This window comes from Blennius ocellaris (genome assembly GCF_963422515.1).
Source record: "Blennius ocellaris genome assembly, chromosome: 7".
Classification (NCBI taxonomy): domain Eukaryota; kingdom Metazoa; phylum Chordata; class Actinopteri; order Blenniiformes; family Blenniidae; genus Blennius; species Blennius ocellaris.
In genome coordinates, this window is record NC_137656.1 from 2,599,558 (window position 1) to 2,625,378 (window position 25,821).

At 43.0% G+C, this 25,821-nt stretch overlaps 1 protein-coding gene across 1 annotated transcript; it reads left to right on the forward strand.

The window, feature by feature from the left end:
* Positions 1-2,630: 2,630 nt before the first annotated feature.
* traf2a (Tnf receptor-associated factor 2a) lies at positions 2,631-13,668 on the forward strand (the record flags this gene model as incomplete). The annotated part of the gene is made up of 10 exons (XM_080499163.1): positions 2,631-2,830; positions 4,296-4,374; positions 5,470-5,568; positions 6,742-6,903; positions 7,442-7,516; positions 7,666-7,740; positions 9,914-10,435; positions 12,086-12,263; positions 12,448-12,596; positions 13,450-13,668. The coding sequence occupies exons 1-10, from the start codon at positions 2,643-2,645 to the stop codon at positions 13,666-13,668; spliced, it is 1,746 nt and encodes a 581-aa protein (XP_080355289.1). The 5' UTR covers positions 2,631-2,642.
* Positions 13,669-25,821: the final 12,153 nt, after the last annotated feature.

Sequence of the window (25,821 nt, forward strand, 5' to 3'; positions counted from 1 at the left end):
GTCAGTCTGGGCGAGCGTCTCTTAAACGTGGCGAGTTGCTCTCCGTTGGCCGTCTGCGTTGAGGAGGTCTATCATGGCGTTTTGAGAATCATCTGTGAAACCGGAGAGAAAATGCGGTGAAAGAGCTGGTTTGTTTTAACTCAATTGTTCAGAATTCATTAGGACTGAGGAATTGCCTCTTAAAGTACCAGAAAATAAGAATCTTTAAAACATACTTCCCATAAGAGACATCACTTCTGCACAGAGAACAAACCAAAACGTGAAAACAAGACCATCACCACTCACTGTAACAAATTTCCAACCCGCAGTTGTCCCAAAAAATCCATCACGCCAAAGTCGACATGTTTACAAACAAACCAGAATTTTGTTCACGTCAAACTGTGTTTGTGTCGCTAACTGACGTCGTCTTCGGAAAACCGTGTGCAAAGGGTTTCTGGGATATAAAACATGGCGCCGCGGCAGCTCAAGTGAATTTATTATGTTTGACGTTGATGTTTGTTGCCGATTTAGCCCGGAGAAAAAAAGCAAAATTATCTCAAAGAAACAGTCTTTGAGCCACGAGAACAGTCTGGAACTTCACAGATGCCAACTGCAGTTGAACCTAATTGAAGGAGATGAAGAAAAAGGGAAACGAGACTACGAGAGTGTTGGGAAACGATGTAGATATATATAGAACCAGCAGATGGTGGTCATGCAACTTTATGGACGCAAATTGCCGTGAAACCCAAAAGAAGAAGAAGAAGAAGAATCGTTGTGATGTAAACAGACCCTCAAAACGAAATGAAAGCTCTCCGTTTTCAACATTGTGTAAAATGAGCCTAAAAGGTTAATTTTCTAAAAATTCCGCTTTGGTTGGATAGGACAACAACAACAACAACAACATGCAAACACATCTAAAACTATCTCCTCATGGAAGCGGCTTTATTGTGAATCTATTCAACATGTGATTCTGATAACTGCAGGTAAATCCTTGGATATTTGTGGAGGATAACGACCCTCACGTTGGGAACTAGTCGTCATTTCATGTGAAGATGAGAGGAGGTGCAGGCAGGAGTGAGAGCTGATGATGATGATGAGGAGGAAGAGGATGAGGAGGAGGAAAAAGTAAATGGCAAGACGTGCGTCCGAGCGTGACTGCAGCACGTCTCGAACCGGAGCCGTCACCGTGTCCCCCGCAGGCATTACATTATTCACCAGCGGGATCAGCTTCGGTTATCGAGAGCAGCTCGCGTATCAACAAACACGGACCTTCGTTTCTGCCCTTTAATTCTCCGGAGCTAGCATTAGCCGCTCACCGTCACGCGCATTCACAGCGGAATTAATTCACCATACCGAGGGTAGTTATTATTATTTAAGGTGTGTGGTTATTAACAGAGGAGAGGTGGCGGGACAGCCCAGCCCCCCACCCGGGTGTGTTATCCCACGTTACCCGAGCTGAAATGTAACGTTATCTATCCCCCCTCCCTTGGTTGTGTGGGAGCTAGCCCGTCATTAGCTTAGCGGTTCTTCCCAGTCACGTCCTGCCGCCGCAGCGGGGAGTGGGAGTGATGATAAGCGGGGCACCCCGGCGCGACGCGTCCGGCGGCTCGTACTCACGGTTATTCACAAAGATGAGCGGCTGCGGTTCCCAGCGACACATCTGTCATCAGAGTTCCGTCCCGAGGAGGCAGATGTAGCAGCGGCATTCCTCCGCTCCAAGAGGCGGCGGGCGACGCTGACCTGGCGTCAAGCGTGACGCAAACACGTACGACTTCCGGTCAGGACCCCTTCAGAGTTACAGCTCTTTTTCACATTTTTTGTCGTTTGTTTATATATATATATGCATTACATATCGTGATGAATTCTATAATTTCATATTCATATAACCCACTACAAATGTGTATTAAAAGCAGAGAAAATAATGTTGTGTACAATATAGTGCTGTGGTTATGAAAAAAAGATAAATAAAATATTTAATTTGTAACATTTTGATGAATAAACGAATGTGAAAAAAGATAAATAAAATATTTAATTTGTAACAATTTGATGAATAAACGAATCTGAAAAAAGATAAATAAAATATTTACTTTGCAACAATTTGATGAATAAACGAATGTGAAAAAAAGATAAATCAAATATTCAATTTGTAACATTTTGATGAATAAACGAATGTGAAAAAAAGATAAATAAAATATTTAATTTGTAACATTTTGATGAATAAACGAATGTGAAAAAAAGCTAAATAAAATATTTAATTTGTAACAATTTGATGAATAAATGAATGTGAAAAAAAAGATAAATAAAATATTTAATTTGCAACATTTTGATGAATAAAACGAATGTGAACATGAACGCAGTACTAATCTTCCGCCCCCCAGCGGCAGACGTGGTGAACTGCAGCCGAGCTCCCCCCAGCGGCAGACGTGATGAACTGCGGCGGAAGCGCAGCATCCTCAGCTGTCACTTTTATCGTTTTCTCGCCGCCTGCGAGGGGGGCATCCATCGCGATGGGCTGGTGGTAGCACAAGCAGGGCTCCCTGACAATAACGTGTCCGCAGGGCGATGAGTCGCCGCCTCGCAGCGACCCCGTCGTCCGGCCGCGTGCGCTCCGCCGTCTTGAACACACCCCGCTGAGCGCACCCGATTATTGTTCAAGGGGAATAATGGCTGCACAGGAGCCGTCTCCACCATCTTCCCTGGAAGGCAACAAACCGGGCTTCCCAAAGAAAATCCTGGCCAACCACCTGGAGGACAAGCATCTGTGCAACTCGTGTCAGAAAGTGCTGCGGCGGCCCCTGCAAGCCCAGTGCGGCCACCGCTTCTGCTCCTTCTGCTTCAACAAGATTGTGAGGTAGGAGCGAAAGTGGTGTCATGGTTGTTAGCTCCGCCAGCTAGCTCCCCCTTTTTTTTTTTTTTTTTTTTTTGCACGAGCTGGACGCGCGTCCGGCGCCGGCCACCAGACCCCGTTCAGAAAACCCACGATTTAACAGCGAGCCGCTTACTGTCACTGCCCACGCGTGGGGAAAGCGAAAAAAAAAAACACCCCGTCGAAAGTGTAAACGGACACAGTTTAACCCGTCGGGTCACTTATTGGAGACAAGTTTTACAGATATAGGCTTGTGTAGTGTGATGTGGGGGTGATGCCCAGGTTGTCCTCCGAGCCGAGGCTGGATGGACACCGGGGGGGAAAGTAAATTAGGTGATATTAAACCCAGCTGTGTGTTAAATAAAGGTGCAATCGCATTATGATGTATGCCGAATTGTTAAGCGGTCTCTCCTGCTACTAAATGCAGTATAATACATGGCATTTCATATGAGTCTTTTGTAGTAAAGTTAGGTCCACGTTAAGTCGGCATTTTTCGGATTGGAGTTTCGTGTGACCTTTCTCCGTATGGTTAACAACATGACCTGGCAGCACAATCCATGCTTTACTTTTTGTTTCTCGCTCCTCTGTATTCCAACAACAAACACATTAGTGTTTTTTTTTGTTTTTGTTGGATGATTCTGGCTCGAAAGCATGTCATTTTTTTTTTTAGGAATAACACCCTCTGTATAGTTTGGTTGCACATTGTAAAGGAAGCCTGGGAGTGAGATCACCTCTATTCTCCCCCTCTCAGTGCGCATGTGCGTGATTTAACCAGCTTTATTTCATTATTTCTACACTTTGTGCTCATTTTCTACTTGAGTCGCAATGTAATTACAGTGTTTTTGCTCTGTCACAGCAGGAATCCATATGTTGTAAATGTTTAATTCTTAGATAAAAAAAAACAACACAGAAAGGTTGATGCCCTAAAATCTGTGGCTGCTTTGTTTAGAAAGGTGTGGTACTTTGTGGGAATTCGAAAGTGAATCTTGGGCATTAAAACTGCTTTTTTTGGTTGGTTTTACAGCTGAGTTATTATGTATTTTAATGCTAAGGATTCAGTTATAAACGTCTTAGTAATCATTTGAGTCTTAGCCTCTGATTTATTATTTCACTCTCGCTTGGATCACATTTTAACATAGATATTGCGGCATGCAGAAAAATCACGCATTTATTTAAGGTAACATTTTATTAGTGTCAAATGTGTACATTTAGCATTTGTTTTTTTTGCCAATTAATACAGAATTTATATACTTTTTATTTGCTTGGATGTGTTACAGTAGTAAGACCTGAATTGAAATATTAATCAAATTATTAATGGACTGTAGCAAATATTCAAAATTTTTATTATGTCTTTGTATTTCATAGAAGAAGCAACATTTATATTTGAATTAGAATTATTTTTAGGAGATGAATGAGTGAATACTATCTTGATTTCTGCCCCCTTTTTAAGCTCCGGACCACAGAAATGCAGTGCATGTATCAAAGAAGACTTGTTTGAGGAGCCCACGTCCATTCTCAAGCAAGGTGGTGTAAGTACATATTCATCATTCTTCAGTTACACAAAGTGAAGCCGGTGGCGTTTTCTGGTTTGAGCCCATTTGTGACCAGTTTAACCAGCTTTGGGGGGGGATGTCGGCGTTTCCAGTTTGACATGTTCCAGTTTAGAGGACTTTAAAACCCAACCTGAGGAAAAACTCTTTAAAATAGATTCAGAGTTTTCTTAAAAAAAAAAAAAAGGAACCTGGACTCTTTCAATTAGAATTTCCAAAGCAGACAAAGTCTCTTAAGTCAGATCCATAATGTTCAATACAGACCTAAACAAGTCTTCATATATAATGCCAAGACTGATTAAGACCCTTTGAAGTATTTCAATAGTTTTTGTACTCTTTAAAACGGACAAGCAGCTGCATGTTTTAGTTTTTTTTTAAAAGTCAGAAACAGTGTTAAAAATCCCCCCGGCTCTTTGAAAAATGTCTTAATGGGTGTCGTTGGTCCAAAATCCTCATATTCAAAGTTTATCGCCGGTCCAATAATCCAGCTTTTCCTTGATTTTCCCCTCCATTTGAATATTGGATCAGAGGAGCTGCATTCAGAATCTGCTGTGTCTGTGTGAACTGGACTGGCTCCGCCCACACACACGCCCATCTAGGAGGAGGAAGTACTTGTTCTTGAAACATGACTCTGTGTCTAAAAGGCCCTCTCTGTCTATTAAAGCAGAGTTGGAATCCGTAAATGAGATTGAAACCGGACACTTGGCTCTTGAGCGGTGTCGTAAATACATTTTCGTACCCCCCCCCCCCCAGTTTTCACTTCATGAAGCTGAAGCTTCGGGTCTGTTCTCTCTGGTTTGCGAACAGTTCGGCCAGGTTTTGTATTTTTGGCTTTCCGGTGACGACGCTGATTTAAAAATCCTCCCCCGAGTGAACGTTTGTGCTCAGATCCAGTTCAGATCCAACACGACAAACTGTTCATCGCTGGCAGCGTAGGACGATGGACGGGAGCGTCTGAAGTCCAGTTCCTCTGTGACCATATGTGCGAGAGAAATCAAGAGCCACGGGAGACGCGAGCACCGTGACCCTTCGTCGCTAACTTTACCCAACCTTCTTTTTTTACATTCGTTTTAGGCTTTTCCCGACAATGCCGCTCGGAGAGAAGTGGAGGCCTTGGCAGCAGTTTGTCCCAACGATGGATGCACGTGGACGGGAACGATCAAGGAGTTTGAGGTGAGATGGTGGAGTCTCTGGAACACAAGCTGCCTCAAAGCCGCGGAGGTTCAGGAGTGACGATGTTACGTACTTTTCTTAAAGGATTGAGGTTTACTGTGTGACGAGCATTGGACGGAAAATGTCCAGTCACACAGTTAATTGCACTTTTCTCAATTGTCAAATAATCTATTGTCAAGGCAAGTTCTTCTTTACTCGGATGTACTTCGCTTGGCTTTGTTCCTCCCGTCGTCATGGTGATCATGTTATTGTTAAAATGTGTTAATGTACAGTGTGGGAAGTCATGATGCATGGAAACACAACTCGTCATTGTCAGTATGTGTATTGTGCTTATCTATGTCTCCATCCATCCATCCGTCCATCCATCCATCCAACTAAACCAACCAACCAACCAACCGTCCGTCTGTCCAATCAACCAGAGCCTGTCCATCCATCCGTCCATCCATCCATCCATCCATCCATCCAACTAAACCAACCAACCGTCCGTCCGTCTGTCCAATTAACCAGAGGCCATCCATCCATCCATCCATCCATCAATTCATACATTTAACCAACCAACCATCTAGAGCCCACTCGCCCATCCATCCATCCGTCCATCCATCAATCCATCCATCCATCCATCCATCCATCCATCCAGAGTCCGCTCGACCATCCATCCAACCATCCATCCATCTAGAGCCCGCTCGCCCATCCATCCATCCGTCCATCCATCAATCCATCCATCCATCCATCCATCCATCCAGAGTCCGCTCGCCCATCCATCCAACCATCCATCTAGAGCCCGCTCGCCCATCCATCCATCCGTCCATCCATCAATCCATCCATCCATCCATCCATCCATCCAGAGTCCGCTCGCCCATCCATCCATCCATCCATCTAGAGCCCGCTCGCCCATCAATCCATCCATCCATCTAGAGCCCGCTCGCCCATCCATCCATCAATCCATCCATCCATCCATCCAGAGCCCGCTCGCCCATCCATCCAACCATCCATCCATCTAGAGCCCGCTCGCCCATCCATCCATCATCCATCCATCCATCCAGAGCCCGCTCGCCCATCCATCCATCCATCCAGAGCCCGCTCACCCATCCATCCATCCATCCATCCCTCCACCCACCCATCCACCCTCGCAGTGTTTTTTCTAAGCGAGAGTTTCTGGTTGGTTCCCTGCAGGCCACTCACGAGGGAAACTGTGACTTCATGATCATCCTGTGTCCTTCCTGTAAAGAGCTGATGAGAGCCAACGAGCAGGAGCGCCACAACGAGCGGGAATGTCCCGAGAGGACGCTCAACTGCAAATACTGCAAAGAGCCCTTCCAGTTGAAGAACATCAAGGTCAGGACTCGTCGCCACCGCACGGGGAAAAAAACTAGTCCCACATGTGAAAATCAAATTACATTCGAGGTTTAAAAACGGAACACTTTTTCCTGATGTCCTCCGATGGATCAACATGAAAGCTACCGATGATTATAACCACAATCACTACTTCTAAAGGTTTATAAATGCATCACTTTGTGCATTTTAGTAGCACAAGTGCTTTCACTAATTAATAATATTGACTTAAAAATGATAAAGTTGCTCAAATTATGTTTGTTTTTTTTCAAGAAAAAGGAGAAGCAGAATGTAATGATCCAAAAATGAACAGACGGTGTTTTACACAACATTTGAAGTGGAAACAAGTTGTTTTTTCATGTTTTCGTTTTCAGTTAAGTTTCACGTTTACAAGGCAACATGAATTTACACACACGGGGAGGCGAGAGACAATGAGGCACAGCCGACACGACCGAGGTTAATCGACGGGAGGCGCATTGTCCGTTTGAGGCAAACCGGTTGAACCACAAGGATAAAATGAATATTTCCGTGTCACTTCCAGGCTCATGACGAAATCTGTCCAAAGTACCCGATGATTTGCGAAGGCTGCGCAAAGAAGAAGATCCCCAGAGAGAAGGTATTCCCTTTTTTTTTTTTTTTAAACAAAACTAAAAAAAACCAACTTCTGCTGTCGATTGATCTCATTTCCCATTTAGCCAGGGACCGAGTTTTACTACGTACTCTACAGATCATTAGCTTCTTTCATTTTTTTGTTTTGTTTTGCAGTATGTGGACCATATTAAGTTCTGCAGTAAATTTAAAGCACCATGCAGATTTCATGTTGTTGGCTGCGATACGTCTGTAAGTAGACATTTTTGTCATAAATCTGCTGTGAGTGTGTGTGTGTGTGTGTGTTTGTCACTGGAAATGGTCTTGACTGTTGGATTAATGAGTAACTTGTCAAAAACAGAAGAGAGAGATCATGTTTTTACTCAAATATTGATTTTTTGACATTTTTTGGGGGGATCTTTTTTTTTTTTTTTTTTAATAATATAATTTGGTACAAAGTAATAAACCCATACAGGTCAGCATCAGACGATACGTTTCAAGTTATTGGGAAATGGTACTTGATTGCATATACAAGTAATTGTTTTTATAAAGAAATTGCTAAACATCAATTTGACATTTTTAATTATCACTCTTATTTAAGGCTGCTGCCAGAAACTGAGTGTCTGGTAGAGATTTTCTATGACTAATCTTGTTAGATTATGAATAAATAGTTTTTTTGGTATGGTCGTGCAAAAGCCTCTCTGTATTATTTTTCTTAAAAACATTTTAAAAGAAAATTGCCAAGTTATTAGCTGATTCAACAGTTGCTCCATACTTGATTGTGTTTGATGAATCATCTGCACGTGAATGTTGAGCCCATGTGAATGTATTTGCATCGTGCTAATACAAAGTATTTGCCAAACTGATTTTTTTTTGGTTTTTTTCATTTATGACTGTTAAGGAAAGGAATATTTCATCCTCATTGGTAGTCAAAATCCGCGGCTAAAGTAGCCCAGCGCTTTTAAACATAAAATGAACAGGTCAGTGCTTTTGAATGACTCTTGAAGGTTTTTTTTTTAATTTTTAGATAAGAAGTGGGGAATACTGAACTTTACCGGCTGTGGATGTATCCCGACAACAAACGTGTAAAAACAAACATGGCGGCTGTTCGCTTGAGTTAAACACTAAATCTGCTTTGACGATTCAAAGATGGACGTGGTTTGTTTTCACTTTTCCTTGATTTTTCCCTCCATTTGAATATTGGATCCTAGGAGCTACATTCAGAATCTGCTGTGTCTGTGTGGGCTGGACTGGCTCCGCCCACACACACGCCCATCTATGGGAAGATGGAGGAAGTACTTCCTCTCGTGGCGCCATGTGCCAGAGCAGAGCTGCCTGATTGTGGGAGGAGTCAAAGGGGGAGGAGCCTACCTTGATTGTGATTGGCTAAAACCCCCGATGACACTATATAGGGTTTGATTTCTGATTGGCTGGTTGGAGCAACACACTTTTTAAAACCTGGAACAAGCCAGGGAGAGAGAGGACACACTTTCTTCACTTCTGGAGTATGGAGACGATTATTACTGCAGGAAAACCTTTAGAAAGGGAATTTTGCATAATATGACCCCTTGGAAGTTGAGCGAGCATAAAGGGGCTGAATTATTCCAAAATATTATCCGGATACCACCACAGCAACCGGACAGTCAGATAATCCAGTTCTAGGCTGTAGTTGATTTACACCAATTGAAAGATAGTTTTGTTTAACGTGACACTTCAAGTGAAAACGCATCATTTTTTGCGTCTTCATCTCAGAAAGGTTTCGCGTTCACATGGCAAAGTTTTGAAAACATACATTTTCACAGAAACTGTGCTAATTTTAAACATTAACAAATGGGAGAACACAGACATTAGTACGGACGGACGGACGAGCAAGTTGGATTGTCATTACGGTGACCGTCAAAATAAAACTACCAAAGATTCCCAGGAGAATCTGGACTGGGAGTCGTGTTCTTCTCGTCCATCTACTGAGCATGTGCACAACAACTATATACTCTCCCGTCATACACGTACAGTAGCAGCGTTTCAGAAAAGTTGCGTTTTCCCAGTTTCCACGGACCCTCAGTTGGACCGTTTTCAAAAAGTTGTGTTTTCAGTGACCGATCACCGTTGTGGTGTAAACGGATCCCCAAGTTGCCGCGAAAGTTTTCACTTGAAAACGTCGTCGCCTCAACGGGCCTCGGTTGATAGGATTTCATTCTGTTCTTCAGCTTTAATGAAAGAGAATCCAGGTGTGAATACTTTGTAAAGCATAAACATCCATTATTATCTCCTCTGTTTGCTTTGTGCTTGTTTGATTTTCCTTCTCCGTGGCTGTTTCACACTCACCCGCATGCTTCGTGGACGATCAGTACGAGCGTTCCGATTGCCTCCTGAGTGTCCCTGTGATTTCTTTACCCCCCCCCCCCCTCCACCCTCTGGTCCCAAGGTGGAGAAAGAGAAGATCCACGACCACGAGCGGCAGTGTTCCTACGAGCACCTCAACCTGCTCCTGCATTTCATCATGGGCATCAAGGTGAGCCTGGAGAGCCTGCAGCCGCAGAGCCTGGAGGTGGCCGGCCAGAAGCTGCAGGAGCTCCACCAGTCCCTCCGCGACCTGGAGCTGAAGATGAGCCTGCTGGGCGGGGGCGGGAGCGGGGGCGGGGGGGGCGGCGTGGCTCCCGCGCAGGGCGCCTGCGCCCCCGCCCCCGCCCCCACCCCCGCCCTGGCCACCTCCTTCACGCCGCTGCCCAGCGCCGTGGGGGCGGCCCTGGAGCTGCAGCTCCAGAGCGAGAAGGCCAAAGTGGCGGAGCTGAGCCGGCGCTGCCAGGAGCTGGAGCTCAAGGTGGGCACGTTCGAGAACATCGTGTGCGTCCTCAACCGGGAGATGGAGCGCTCCTGCGCCACCATGGAGGCCTACAACCGCCAGCACCGGCTGGACCAGGACAAGATCGAGATCCTCAACAACAAGGTGACTCTCCTCATTGCGATGCCTCGGCTGCCTTCACCTTGACAAACTCCTTGATAAATCCCCCTGGAACACCTCCAGGCTGTATTCAATGGCGCAGGCGACACGTTTTCACAAATCACAAGCGTGGACTGTTCACGTCGGTTGGAATGGAGTACCAGGGGCCTCATTTATCATCAGTGTCTACGCATAGAAATGAATGTAGAGCAGGGTTGTCAAACATGCGGCCCGGGGGCCAGAACCGGCCCGCCAGACGATCTAATCCGGCCCGCCATGGGATTTTTTTTTTTAAAGTATGAAAATGAAAAGTGACAAGAGGCTGGTCTAAAAACACTCGATTGGCAAAAATGACATTCAAAACCGCCCTTGGTCAGAATTTGACTCCCGACATTAATACATCTGTGGAGGCAACGCCTTTCACAATAAAACAATGAGTCCAACTTATGCGAAATGGTACTTTAGACACGTAAACTCAAAACAATTTCCAGATGATGACAAATTGTTTTAATCCTGAATACGATATCCAGATACAGGCGACTGAGGGTTTTGGGTTTTTTTTGCAAATATAATAATATCTGATTTCCTTTAATATGTATATTTCAAAATAGATTCTTGCAGTTACAAAAGAATCAAAATCAGGAAAAACTTTGCATTTGTCCATATCTGCAGTTTAATATGTTATATTTGACTTGTTCGGCCTATCAGATTAGATGTAGAGCGTTTGTACGGACATTCACACATGAAGTGGAATTTATCAACTTGTACTTTTCGGAATGTGCAAAACATAAGCCCGGCTCTGACCGTGCTCGTACCTACAATCTCGTGGTAGAATAGTGAATCTAAAAATAGAAAGGAATAAGAGTATGTCCGCTGTTTCCGTTATTTAAAAAATGCTCAATTGCGTAATTTCGTCTTGTTAGAAACACATTTTATATGTGGTGCGAAATGCTATTAAAAACAGCTGTGACAGCTTTTTGAAAGGTTCTGTAAGTCAGTGCCACGCGTCGTCTCGCGCGGTTTGAACGTTTGGTGAACTTCGAGCTCCGCAGGGAAGGAGTTCACAGAGCGGCTCCTCAGCAGGTGCCGAGCTCTTTCTTTTTTCGTTACTCATTTTAATTACAAAATCCTTGTTAGACTCCATCTCACACAGGAAGTTCCCGGCAGTCCGGCGGTAGAATTCTTGCCCGTCACGTGGGAAACCAGGGTTTGATTCCCAACTATGACGCAGTTTTGTTTTGGGTTTTTTTAACAGTAAGCACTGCTTCCCAAAACAAATATTAATGGATTCATGGTGTGATTATGAATACATGCGTTAAGCCTTCGTACAGGGGGGTAGGAAGAAACATAACTTTTGTACTCCTACACCTTTACTTCTTTATCGTTGCTCATCACAAAAATATATCTATGTCTGATTGATTTTTCTGCATTTACCGCAACATTGTTTTATCCTACACCCAAATAACAAACATCATCTACCATTCATCTGTAAATACGTCCGTCTGATCAGCCATCCTGATAATCAACTATTGTCGGTCCATCCATCCATCCATCCAGCCGTTAAATTGTCCTTTTATTTTGGAGTACCTCGGGGACACACGGGGCCCGGGGACAGTTGTGGCTCCAGCCACCGGTGACGAGTTTCCTGTGCCGCAGGTGCGCCAGCTGGAGAGGACGGTCAGCCTGAGGGATCTGTCCATCGTGGAGATGGAGGGCAAAATGAGGGAGATGTCTGCCGCCACGTACGACGGCATCTTCGTCTGGAAGATCTCCGACTTCACCAAGAAGAGGCAGGACGCCGTGGCCGGCCGCGCTCCCGCCATGTTCTCCCCCGGTAAATAAAAAAAAAAACCCCAACAAACTCTGTACCATCGTTATCTAAGTCAGGCTGAGAGTTTAATATGTTCTGCAAAATACCACGAAACAGGAGTGGACTATATATACAAGTTACTTTGCACGTTACTTATTTATTTAGTTACGTTACACTACTTTATAACGTGTCACTCGTGGTTTTCCAGCCTTTTATACCAGTAAATACGGCTACAAGATGTGCCTGCGGATCTACCTGAACGGTGACGGGACGGGCCGAGGCACTCACCTGTCGCTCTTCTTCGTGGTGATGAGAGGACACAGCGACGCACTCCTGAAGTGGCCTTTCAACCAGAAGGTAAAAGGTTCAAATCCCACCGCTCCCCCCATTGGCCTTGACTGTATTGTATTTTTTTTTTTTTTTTTTTAAGTAGCAGTTTAGTGTTTTCAGGGCTTGACTGAGAGTAAAAGACCTTTAGGAACCAAGAGTGACATAAACTTTAAAGGGGTCATATTGTGCAAAATTCACTTTCTAATGGTTTTCCAGCAGTAATAATCGTCTCCACACCTGGAACGACGCCCCAGAAGTGTAGAAAGTGTGGACTCTCTCTCCCTGGCTTGTTCCAGGTTTTAAAAAGTGTGTTGCTCCAAGCAGCCAATCAGAAATCAAACCCTATATAGTGTCATCGGGGGGTTTTAGCCAATCACAATCACGGTAGGCTCCTCCCCCTTTGACTCCTCCCACAATCAGGCAGCACTGCTCTGGCACATGCCACCACGAGAGGAAGTACTTCCTCCATCTTCCCATAGATGGGCGTGTGTGTGGGCGGAGCCAGTCCAGCTCACACAGACACAGCAGATTCTGAATGCAGCTCCTAGGTTCCAAGATTCAAATGGAGGGAAAGTCAAGGAAAAACTGGATTTGGGGGAATAGACTTTTAATATAATCTTTTTAGACCAATGAGACCATATGAAAGTGTTGAAGAGTTGGATAATGTGACCCCTTTCAGTTAGTGTTTAGAAATAGTCGTACGTTTTGTTGGTCAGGCCTGGTCGGGTCGTCAGGAAACTAAATGCGAAGGGTAAAGAGTTTCTTGGGCAATTTTCAAAAACCATGGCTGCCCTGACGGTTCGGTCCTCCCGAGACGTTGGATCCAGTGTCCGGATCAGACCCGACGTACGGCCGTAACGCTCGTCACGTCTGTGCGCAGGTCACCCTCATGCTGCTCGACCAGAACAACCGGGAGCACATCATCGACGCCTTCCGGCCCGACATCTCGTCCTCGTCCTTCCAGCGGCCCGTCAGCGACATGAACATCGCCAGCGGCTGCCCGCTCTTCTGTCCGCTGCCCAAGCTGGACTCCAAGAACTCCTACATCCGCGACGACACCATCTTCATCAAGGCCATCGTAGACCTCACCGGGCTCTAGACGGAACGCCGGGGGCATAAACCCACGCCTGCCTTTCGTTGCTTCTGACCTGTTGGAATCGACGGGCTTTTTGTATCACCAAGTACCCGGCACCTCTCCCCCCCCCCCCCGGGGGGGGGGGGGGGGGGGGGGGGGGGTCTGCCTTGGTTCTTTTGGTTTCGGTAGGAATTGTCGGCGGCAATATGCAAGACCGGCGCACGACCCTTTGAGCCGCCGGCGCCGTGGCTGCTGGTTCTCGAGAAAAAAAAACCCCTCCCCAGCCACCGCTACGACTTTACGAAACAAGCTTAGTTTTTACTCAACCAAAAGGTGATTACCTACCAAAGTGACTGGAGGAGTGAGCATAGCGTGAATACTAGTGTTTGGTAGACGAGCTGTGGTTTCCCAGCAGCTTTGAAGGGGACCCTCAAGACAGCATTTTGAACTAACCGAAGCATTCCAAGGCGTATGTAGAGCATTATCTTCGTGAAATAACCAATCAGCCGCGACGCTTGCCTCTAATCCGCAGCGATCGCGGCTTTCCTGTACCATTGAACGAGGCTCATCATATTCAGTTTTGCGCACAGGATGCGTTCGGGCCCCAACTCCTTCGTACTCATTTGTCGCGATGAAAGATCCGGTCGTGCCCCTCTGGGGTAAAAAATCTAAATGTAGTTACTCATCGTGGTCCAGCATTATTCAGTTTAGCCAACCATTGAATCCCTCAGAAACGTGCATTTTAATCATGTTAATTCCATAAGAGGATTATGCGTCGCGGTGGCCCTGACACGTCGGTCACGTTAGCATTCATTTGATTGCGAAGTTTGAATCTTGGTCAATAAAAAAATTTATTTGCGCTTTTAAAAATAGAACAGGTCATTTAAAAAAGAAAAAACTCTTGATAGAAATTAGCTGATAAAAGTAATTCAACACTCGTTATGTAATTCCACGGATGTGCTGCGCTTCAAACACAGATTCTTAACCCGCGCACACGTGTTAATGCAGCGTCTCTCGACTGACTGACACAACGGAAAGTAGAAAGCAAGCCTGGTACGACAGTGACTCAATACTGCCGCCTAGCGCGCAGTCGGGGCATTACTTTTTCATTTGGAATTTTACAAACCGCACCTTTCAGGAACTCACCTTGTACCCGTTTTTCCTGATTCTCGACATATCGCTTGGCCTTATTATGCTCCATTGTCCCCTGCTTGTTAAATGTATGTTAAAAATGCACCAGATGAAAAAAAAAATCGGAATATTTGCTAAATGTTCGAGCTCCATTACGATCCATTTTGAGCCAATGGGAGCGTTGCTCGTTACTTTGTCGACTCACGTCAAGTGGAACGATAGCCTCCGTTGAGAAGCCTCGTGAAATCCTCATATTTTAACGTCACTCGTGGCGCTAAGTGGAGTAACTTCATGCGTCAGTGTCGGACAGAGATCACGTGATGTTGTTGTCACGCAACTATTTCTTGATTTCTTGCGGATGTAGAACCCAGAGTGAAATCCAGTCCAGATCTTGTTTCAGTGGCTTGATTTCCTCGCGGGTTTTCTCCAGGCCGACACGCAACAAAAGCATGGGAATTCCGTCACGAGGCGTGAGCGCGGAGTCTATTGGTCGTTCACACCTGAAGTGTTTTCAAGACTTTCTCCAGGATTACCTGCTGAGTGAAGCTACAAAGTGACAAGTGACGTTTCCGCATTTGGCTGCTATAGAGATAAATACACAGATTTACTAAAAACTGAAAAGATATGATTGTATAAGTATGAGGGGAGCGTAATAAAATAGCTCCAGTATACATACATACTCACGTACTCTATGCACGTCACTTTGAGTTACCAGTCTGCTCATGATGTGTGTTTTCTGGGGCCATTCATTTAAAAAACAAACAAAAAAACAACAACAAAAAAACCCCCCAACAACCTAAAAACAACTTTTTTCACACTACATAGTGCTCGTGACACAAACGGTATATTTGTTAGCCTATTTTCTCGTGGGTTTTGTATTATATTTTTCTATTTTCGAAGCTTGAAGTGCCAAACATCAGTAAAAATTTTCAAGATGTATTTTCATTTCTATTGAAAAACAAAACAAAAAACAAACAAAAAAAACCAACAAACCGACAAAAAAAAAAACTGAAAATAATGAGCCTTAGACCGGCGACACCGCGGCCGTGTGGATGGAAACGTCTCGACGCTCGCGCGCCGCCGCCCGGCGCTCGGCCGACTCATCCTGTCATTTTCCTCTCTTCTTTTGCGACGGCGAGATTTTGGATTGCAGCGTCACGCCCATGTAGCCTTCACCACACGTATATATATCTTGCTCAGCTTTGCACACGGTTTGCCGTGCAGTTGGATATTTTGGATTTGGAACTTGTTTACGGTTTTTAAGCATGTATGCCTCCGACTCCGGAGTCCCTGCTGTTCATTGGTAATCATTTGTGGTGGTGGACATTGCTTGAATTCCATGAATTCTGAGTGCAGCTTTTCAGTTCTGTGTGTGAGTGTGAGTGTGTGTGTGTGTGTGTGTGTGTGTGTGCGTGTGTGTGTGGGTGCATGTTGTCGCTGTTAATTGCGTAGTTGGTTTCCTGTTGGATCTGTGGAAGATGCGCCGTAGCTTGTCGAGGTTTTTCTGCCCACAAGAAATTTCAAGAGTGACGAAGGACCTCATTCACCCAAATGGAAATATAACTTCTTTTTTTTTTTTTTTCCGACATCAGACTTAAAAAATATTTAGCTCCTTTAACTTCTCCAAATAATGTTTTTCAGATTTTTTTCTCACTATTTATCGATGGCTCCCATTGTTATTTCGTAAGTCTAATGCAAACAGACCAGCTAACGACAAAACACAATCAAAAGGAGCCGCAAAACGACTAGAAACGGATGTTTTAAACAACTATAAAGAGAAAAGGAATAACGAAGACACTAAATAACAACAGAGAAATAAAAAAAACCCCCCACAAATAAACACTAAATCACTTTAAACAGACACGGAATAGCGACAAAGTAACTGTAAAGACAAATTAGATGACAAGGAAACGGCGAATTAATTTGAAGAGAAATTAAATAATTACAAAAAGAGACAAAACTATGACAAAATAGCAACAAGGTGCCACAACAATAACTTGAAATAGCATGGACAGAAAATAATTAGAGAGAGAAAGAGGTAAAATAACTCCAAATGTAGACAACATAACAGCAAAAAGAAACAAAAAACTATTGTAAATAGAAACAAAATAACTACAATTGGAAAACAAATAACTTTAAAGAGACACAAATGATATAAATACAAAACGCTACAATTAGAAACAAAAATAACTACAAAGAGAGACAAAATATCTACAAATGGAAAAACAACAACTACACTACAAAGAGAAAACTACCCGAAAGAAACAAAATGAAGGAAACGACTGCAAAACAGAATCAAAGGAAGCAGAAGGACAAAACGACACGCAAAACGAGCTTCGAATGGAACTGACGAAACACGGAGGGCCGACAGACGCTGGATGTAAACAACTTGTAGTCGTTTTGTGTGTTTTTCGGTCTCGTCCTGTCGACTTTTACCCCCCCCAAAAAAAACAAACCCGCAGCTGTTGGATGTTCTCCGGCTGAAGTGACGTTATATTTCCATCTGGGACACGAGAGCCGAGGTAGAAAATACAGACAAGGGAAAGAGTGTCGTTATAATGTTCATCGATTCTTTTTGGCTGTTCCTCGGAGCTGTGAGCTACTTTTACTTAAAAAAAAAAAAGAAAGAAAAAAAAAAAGAAGTGCCTGTACCTTTTTATTTCCAATGTTTCCTCATCGAGTTGTGGATTTGCTTTCTTTGTGCAGTGCCGTTTTCAACATTTTCTTCTTCTATTTTTTTTTAAAACGTATTTTTACGAAGCCCCTTTACTAGAAGTGACTATGAATGTTGTTTTTTTTCCTTCCCTTTTGCATACATAAAACTTGTGAATGTTTAAAACTGTTATTTAATTATTTTTTGGGGGGAGATTTCGACGAACGAGGCCACGACCTGGTGCTGCACTTTCAAACCTCTCAACGCGAGCCGAGGCGTCTCTGTGCATGAGACGCTTCGGTGGGAAGACTTATTATATATATATAAATCCAGTTCATACTGCAGAGCAGCTTTTTTTATTTTTTGTATGATTTCGTCATTGTTATGCTATATGTGTGAAAGCGCCGTGTCGTCTCGAAGGCGTGGGAGAACGTTAAACATATCTACGTATTATATACAGAATGTATTTATTGAGGAAAAACAAAGCTACAGGTGCAGTATGTAATGGCTATTTTATTTCAAGGTTTTAAAACGAAGCTAATGGAAGAAAACGGTTTGACGTTCGTGTGTTGTTGCTGCCGGCATGAATCCAGAAATAGGAAATCCAGTATCGAATCCGGGAGAATAAAGTTGAAAATACATTCTGTGAAATCGGGGTCAAAGATTTTGTTGACATATGTTAGCAAGTATTTAGAAAAACAGGATTTAAAAGTGAACAAAAAATGTAAGTATGGACAGTGAATTAAAGAATAAAATGTAATGTAATTAAAAAAAAAAACAAGTCTGAAATAAAGTAAAATAATCAAGAATTCAATTGACATGAAGTAAAAAAATTTAAAATTGGGGGGAAAAAATCAAGAATTAAGTCTAATTATCAAGATAAACAATCAAAAATTCTGTTGAAAATTTTGTTGAAAAATGTTGCATTGGGAATTAAGTAAAAAAAAAAAAAACAGAATCAAGAGTAACATTAAGATAAAGTTCAAAAATGCAATAAAGCTGATATTTCAGCGACCAAACCGACAGAAAACAGCCGAGTCTTTAACTGAAACTAATCCAAGTATTACTTGATTCATCGAAACGTCCGTCTTTTCTGGATAAACTAAAAATGTCGGTTGGACGAGTCAAATTATCGCATAATGAACAATTTTCACAAGACGGCCGAGTAAATGAATATACGTCGTTGCTTCAAAATAAATGTGCTCTTAGCACTTAACGTTTTTGATAAACTGAGTTGAGTGACTGCAGTCAGGCCAGTTTGAGAGTGACTCATTACACCACCTTGTGGTACATCGTGGTACTGGTGAATACTCCTGTAGCACAATCTCTGATCATCATTTCCAGGATGTCAAAAGAAAAAAGAAGGTATTTGTTTGCAGTTTATCTGATATTTTCAGGGTGTTATAAACTAAAAGTATTACATACCGTACCTTTAAATGTTGAGATGGTTTAAAAGCAGCGTGTGAGTTTATTTGGCTGAGGAGCAGATTTTTTTGGTGTTTTTTTTTTTTTTCCGCTCCTTCCTCTTCTTATTCTCTCCTTGTTGCACACAACCCCAGCCACATTTTTGCATCGAATTAATCAGCTGCTGAATTTCTGTAAATCCTGCAGCGAGCGCTGAGTGGGAGCGTATTTTACACGTCTTAAAAAAACAACAACAAAAAAAACAAAACAAAACAAAAAACATTTAAAACTGAGCGAATGTGGAAATCTACATTAATAAAAAAGGGCTTCACATTTCATTTGCAACTGCTCGATGTCACACACGTGTTTGTTCATGGTCTTGCTTGTAGCTGGAGACGTCTAACAGATGAGACTGAACCCCCCCCCTGGGTGGAGGTGGGGGGGGGGGGGGGGCATGATGGAGCAGGTTGATGTTATGCTGTATCAGCGACTTGTAGGAAATGCCACACTGCCTCACTGTTATTGCAACAGAATAAACACTTAACGTTGATGTGATTATGTGTGTATTTTAACTTGCAGACGTGTCAAACCGAGACGGGGCGGTTTGGCGTTTGATTTCTTAACCCCCTCCCCTCTCTCTCTCTCTCTCTCTCTCTCTCTCTCTCTCTCTCTCTCTCTCCCTCTCTCTCTCTCCCTCTCGAGCCCGCGGTGAGATTAAGATGAAGCGCTTTCATCTGTAGCAAACGACATCAAAACTGCAGTCTTTACTTGTTGTTCTCTCTGCTACATTGTGTGAATAGTAAGTCGTGTGTTAGTGAAACTCTTTGTACTGAAGGAGATTTCTTTTTTTTTTTTGGTTTAATAAAAGTTTTAAGGTGCCCTCTATGCAAAGACTTGGAGACTCCCTCTATTCTGTCACACTCTTCCCGCACAGTGTAAACAAAAAAAACAACTAATTAATGAGTGTAATACTGGACCGAAGACAGACTGAAACTGATCCATTCATGAGAAGTCTTAAAAATGCTTGGTCAGCATTCTAAAACTTTTTAGCAGCTTTACTCAGAAAAGGATTCATGGAAGCAGTAATGAGAATACTCAGAATTGTTTATGCTACCGTAACAATATGTCTTTACAGCTGTAAGTATCAATAGAAATCCTCAAAAGATAATTAATGTGATAATCTACTATTTGGATTTAAGCTGTGAGGTATCAGGACAATATGCAATAATACAAACACATAGATGATGCTCATGTCTTTTATTGAGATCGGGTTTTTAAAAATATTCTATCTAATTAACAGTGCTCTTTCATGTTTCCCCCCCACGCACTTAAAAGAAAGAGCAGCTCTCTTCAACTGAGTGTTCAAGGAATCTAAAGACTGCCTCATGTTTATTCGACCAATTTCACGCTAAGCTCACCTGTGTTGGATTTGATTCTCCCACAAACTGCGCAGTGAAGGGTTTTCACCACATGGGGGCGCCTTCAGCAAAGGCAAGAGAGCAGACCTTTGTCATCAAAGGCTCCCTCACCACTGTGTCCAATCATCTGGCAAGAAAAAATACAAAACAAACAAACAAACAAAAAAAATCCCAGAAACCTCTGAAGGTTGAAGCAGCTGTTCTTCTCAGGGGGTTTTCACATGACGGGAAGATGATTGAACCACATTGTCGACCACGCCAACCCCAGACTTTGTTTCACGCCACGTGGCAAGTTTTCCTTTTGGTTTAGTTGAGATTCTTCAGAAAAAGAAAAAAAAATCCACTTCAAAAACATTGTCCGGTCATTACACCGCTGCATGCCAAGAAGACAAGTCGAACCTCATTTGGAATCATCAGATAACGGGTGGAAACACTTTTGAAAAATCACGATCTTGATCAGATGATGAGTAAATCATCTGTGAGACTGATGAAAACCAACTGTGGCTTCCTGAATCAACTGACATTTATTGCTTTGCGGCCTTGTCAGTCACAGCCTATAGAGTTTAGGACCAGGAAATGAGCGTGACCCTCTTAAGGTAACCGGTGATATTTGGTAGCAAGAGATTAGTAAGATATAAGACCAGCAAAATTGTACTTTTAATTTCTATCATTTGTGGTTTGTCGATAGGCTGCCCTCATTTAAATCACCGGTACTGCCATGGTAATCAAATAAATAAAGCGTGTTGAATATGAATAGTACCTCCAAGGTCTGATTAAAACCTAGATCATTCATTCAATACTTTCCTTGCAGACTGATGGAGTTTTTTTCTATGTCATTTGAAATATTGGAACATTTACATCAGTTACTGTTTGGAGAACGAGAAAATATTGGATATTAGCTGGAACGCTTAGAATATCTTTAAACATGTGACTAATAATGATCAAATCGTTTATCAGACGTGGATTTTCCATTGAGCTGTCTGGATTCAGATTTGATGGGTTTTAAAACCACCGGCTTTAAATCTCCACAAATTTAGACCAAAAAAAAAACAAAAAAAAAAGTCAAACGGGGACCATCACTGCCTGTAATTTAACATTTGTATCAGGGTCCAAGAGGATAGTTGCAAATTTTTCCAAATTCTCCAGATAAAGTGTGCAACAGATCTTTCAACCGCACGTGTCGCTGGGTTATGATTAATCTGATCCTGAGTCGTTGGCCGTAGGTCCGTTCCCAAAGGTTTTATCAGTCAAAGCAAACCATTAACTAGAGCTTCTTCCACGGAAAGTAAACCTTTATTAGGAAAGCAGTCGGTGGAAATCTGCTCACACATCACATCCCTCCATCATTATTTCCCCCCCAAATAAACCACATCAATAGGAGGTCGTCTTGATCTCATCTGAGGTTCTTGAGCCACGTACGTTACTGACAGCTACTCATGGGAGCACCGGTTGGGAAAAATCTAATATTCGATTGAACACACTGAGAAATGCAAATTGTCTGCGAGACCGATGCGAAGCAACATTGGCTCGCCAATTCAAGCGGCAAGATTCAGGTCTGCTGGTCAGACGGTTGGAAAACGTACTGACTTCGGTCCTTTGCTCCAAGCAGAACATAGACTATCAACGACTTCCATCCCTCAGGAGATTTACTTTGACGCATTGTGTCTTTTATGATTTTTTTATTATCAGTGAGACGTAAAAACCGAAAGCCACTTAGATTGACCAACCCTGGTTCCAAAACCTAGATTTTCAAGATCATATATTAGTGAGACAAAAGTAAGGCGACTGTCGATAAAGCACTCAGCTTTCCTGTGGGATGGAGAGATATGCGCACAATTTACCGGACCTGGAACCATCAATAGGTAAACCCCTAAACTTTTATGACTGTAGCTGTCACCGAAAACACTTGAGTAGAGTTTCTGGAATCTAAAAAATCCATTCTTCTCAAATCTCGTAAATCTTCATCGTTATTTAACGGCTAATGTCAAAAGCAGAGATGTGGCCACATCCAGAGCAGCTCTTCCTGATCCCATCCGAGATGCTTGAGTGCTTACATGAGTTATTAATGGGCGACGGAGCCCCCAGTTCCCGGCTTCGGTCGTTACGTCACCCTGCCGGTAGCGGTTCTTACGTCCACCTCCTGGAAGGCCTGATGCTAAAGCTAATGTCTTCCTCACATCTGGTAAAGATCTCAAGCGTGTCCCCCTCGGACAGACTTCCTCCCGCGTGAGATTGAAGGTTTTGGGGCCGTAAATCATTGCTCCGTCTCTGTGTGGGACGGTTTCTGCATCGGGACGCCAGCAGGTTATCGCGGCAGTTTCGGGTTCTGAGAGAATCAGAAGTGCAGATTTGGGATCGGGAAGGACATGAAAGAGGAGCTCCTCACGGCGTCGCTGCTGCAACAGGGCTTCTTCTCATGGGGTCTCATTACTTCACGGGTCTTTTCAAAGACTCGGCTTCAGTTTTACAGTTGGAAACTCTGCAGAAGACTGAGCGCGTTTACGAGGGGAAAAGAGGAAATGAGCACTGACGTAAAATGATAAGTTTGTCTTATAGATGAAGAAATTTGACCTGCAGGAAACCTGCAATTCTTCATTGAACTTTTTATTAATAGTTCCAAACTAATGTTGAACTTTCGGGTTCAGTTTCACGAGACCACTTGAAACTGTAAACATGACCTCAGTGCAGTTTATATTGTTATGGATCTGTTTTTTGTTGTTGTCTGTTGCCCCTCCCTTTTCTGTTTCTGTGCAGGGCGTGTGTGACAGGGGGGCGTGGCTGGCTCCTCCAGGAGAATGAGGCACACCTGAATCTACTCCACACAAATTGCAGTCTTCAAAACCCTGGTTCTCACTCCACACCTCTGCCAGATTATCCCGTCTACTTGGTAGACTACGTCTACTTCCTGTTGGAAGTCTAAGTCTAGTTATCTGCCATTTTTTGGACGTCAATACTTTTTCCTGTGCTCAGGTTTTTTGTGCCTCTCCTGGAGTGACGATGCCTGCCTGCCAGCCAGCCCCCTGTCTCCACTGCCTGTCCTGCCTGCCGTTTGGAAAATACATTTTTGAACTATGTTTGATTAGTCTCTTGGCTCTGCTTTGGGGTTCTTACTTAAAACCCTAAAATATATGATAAAATCCAGCTCAAGGATTCAAGGAATCTTTATTATCATACCAGTTTACCATAACCCTAAACCCTAACCCTAACCCTAACCCTAAACCCTCACCCTAAACCTAACCCCTAACTGGTAAACTGTTACATGACACAGTACGACGGTTTGTACTCGAGGCCTGGTCATTACTGAAACATAAATAAGCAAATAAAATAGAAAATAGAATATAAAAGTAGCAAAAATAGGCACAAACAGTGTCATGGTAAACAGATAAACAGGAAAGTTTGTTTTATTTCACTAAAATCTTAATTCTAGTGTAATTTTAGTGAGTTTTAAGCAAGAGATTTGGTTGCATATTTGGATTGTACTTGTGTACCTTATTCCGACTTATACTGTAAGTTTTGATGTATGAATATACAGTTCAACAGAACATTGGAATTAAAATCCATAATATAAGTATATTTTGATGAGCGACCTGTAATAGTTTAGTTCCAACCTTCATGAAAGGTTGAAAAAAGAAAGTAAGATATTCACAAAATTGGCATTTGAGAGCAAAAATAAAGACTTGACTTTAATTCTTTCTCCTGACATATGACCATATTTTGAGATAGTTTTGAGAATTTCTTGTATTTTGTTGTCTGATAATGTATAGCAGGAGTCGGTGTTTTGATGGACAGGTGGAACACTCATTCATTTAGATAGCTACTTCAGTGATCGATCAAGGATTATTCCCAGAAAAGGGAAAATTGTCACGATTCCACATAATGAGTTTGTCTGACTCGCAGAGAGAGACTTGCACTCTTTGACCGGTAGAGGGCAGGCTTGTTCCAGGTTTTTTCCCTTCACACAGAGTGAATCAACAGCGTCTCATTGAGTCTTCATCCTTCCTCATGTATCACTGACAGAACTATTTCCTTTTTCTGTGCTGTCACATTTCCATAATGCACTACACTGAGGGTGTGTCATCGATGAGGACGACACAGACAGACTCGTGTCAGATGAGGATGGGAATAATGATGTGCGACACACCTTTTCTACAGATACATTTATCGAAACACTCTATAGGTTGATCATCTCTTTGTCTCTGCATCAAATGCAGTTTGGAGGGGAAACCAACCAATGGGTCCATTGTGCATTAATTAGGAGGATGTTCATGCATGCAGGAAAGCACAGGTTATATAAGCAGTAAATTCTGGTTTCTGATATCTTAAACCGTAAGTTTTCATATAAAAATGTTTTACTGTGAAGAAGCATTATTACCTGAGAGTGATTAGTAGTTAACAGTTGATTTAAACAGTTGGATTCAACAAACAAAAAGCCTTGAGGGTTGATGTGAAGGTTGGCGGAGCCTAAATGTGAAGAATCTCTTCATATTGTTACTGTGAATCAGTTTTACGGCTAAAACGCAGCCTTGTTGCCGAGCTGTGGTACATTATCGCAGTCCGAGCTGGAGCATTGGCTCGTAAAAAGTTAGCATAGCCAGTTCAAGGTCATTATTTCGTTAGAAGAACAAGTATGATTTCTTTAGCTGTATAATTTGTTGCTGTTAGCAGGAAAGTTTTGTAGGTTTAGAAAACACTAACGCAAACTGGTTGATAGATTTATTTTCTTTGTCAGCAAATGACAGTGAGCGGTGGAGTTGTTGCCAAGACCACCGAACCCAAGACCAAGACCCAAGACCCTCTTTCTTTCTTTCTTTCTTACTTTCGAGTGGTGAGAATCAGAGATACAAACACGTAAACACGCGCCTGTTGATGCGACGTGCTCACAGTCTCCTCCTCCCAGTTATTTTTCCATGAGGTTTCCACGGGTTAGAGCTTTTCCTCCGCTTTCAAATGAGGTATTATTTGTGTGGCTACGTGGACTCGCAAGCGAGCTCTACGAAGGAATTTGTGGATTTTCTAGCCTGGAACCTGTATGTTTAGCACGAGCGGGAGACCGCCTCCAAGATGGCGGCGCTGTAGGCACGTCCCAGGCGGCGTAGCGAGGCATCTAGTGTTTTATATCTATGGTAAGAGTGGTATGGACGAGCTGGAACCAGTAGGTGGCGGTAGTACAACTGCAGAAGAAGAAGAAGAAGATGAAGAAGAAGAAGAAGACGAGGGGAAATAGTCATCAGGGATGAAGAGAGCGGTGAGAAACAATGTAGGTAGATATAAAGAGGACATGATGGTTATTTAACTTTATGAATGAAAAATACTGTTAAACCCAGAAGAAGAAGAAAAGAAGAACAGAAGAAGAAGAAGAAGAGAAACAGTCATCAGGGATGAAGAGAGCAGTGAGAAACAATGTAGATTGATATAAAGAGGAGATGATGGTTATTTAACTTTATGAATGAAAACTACTGTTAAACCCAGAAGAAGAAGAAGAAGACGAGGGGAAACAGTCATCAGGGACGAAGAGGCCGGTGAGAAACAATGTAGATAGATATAAAGAGGACATGATGGTTATTTAACTTC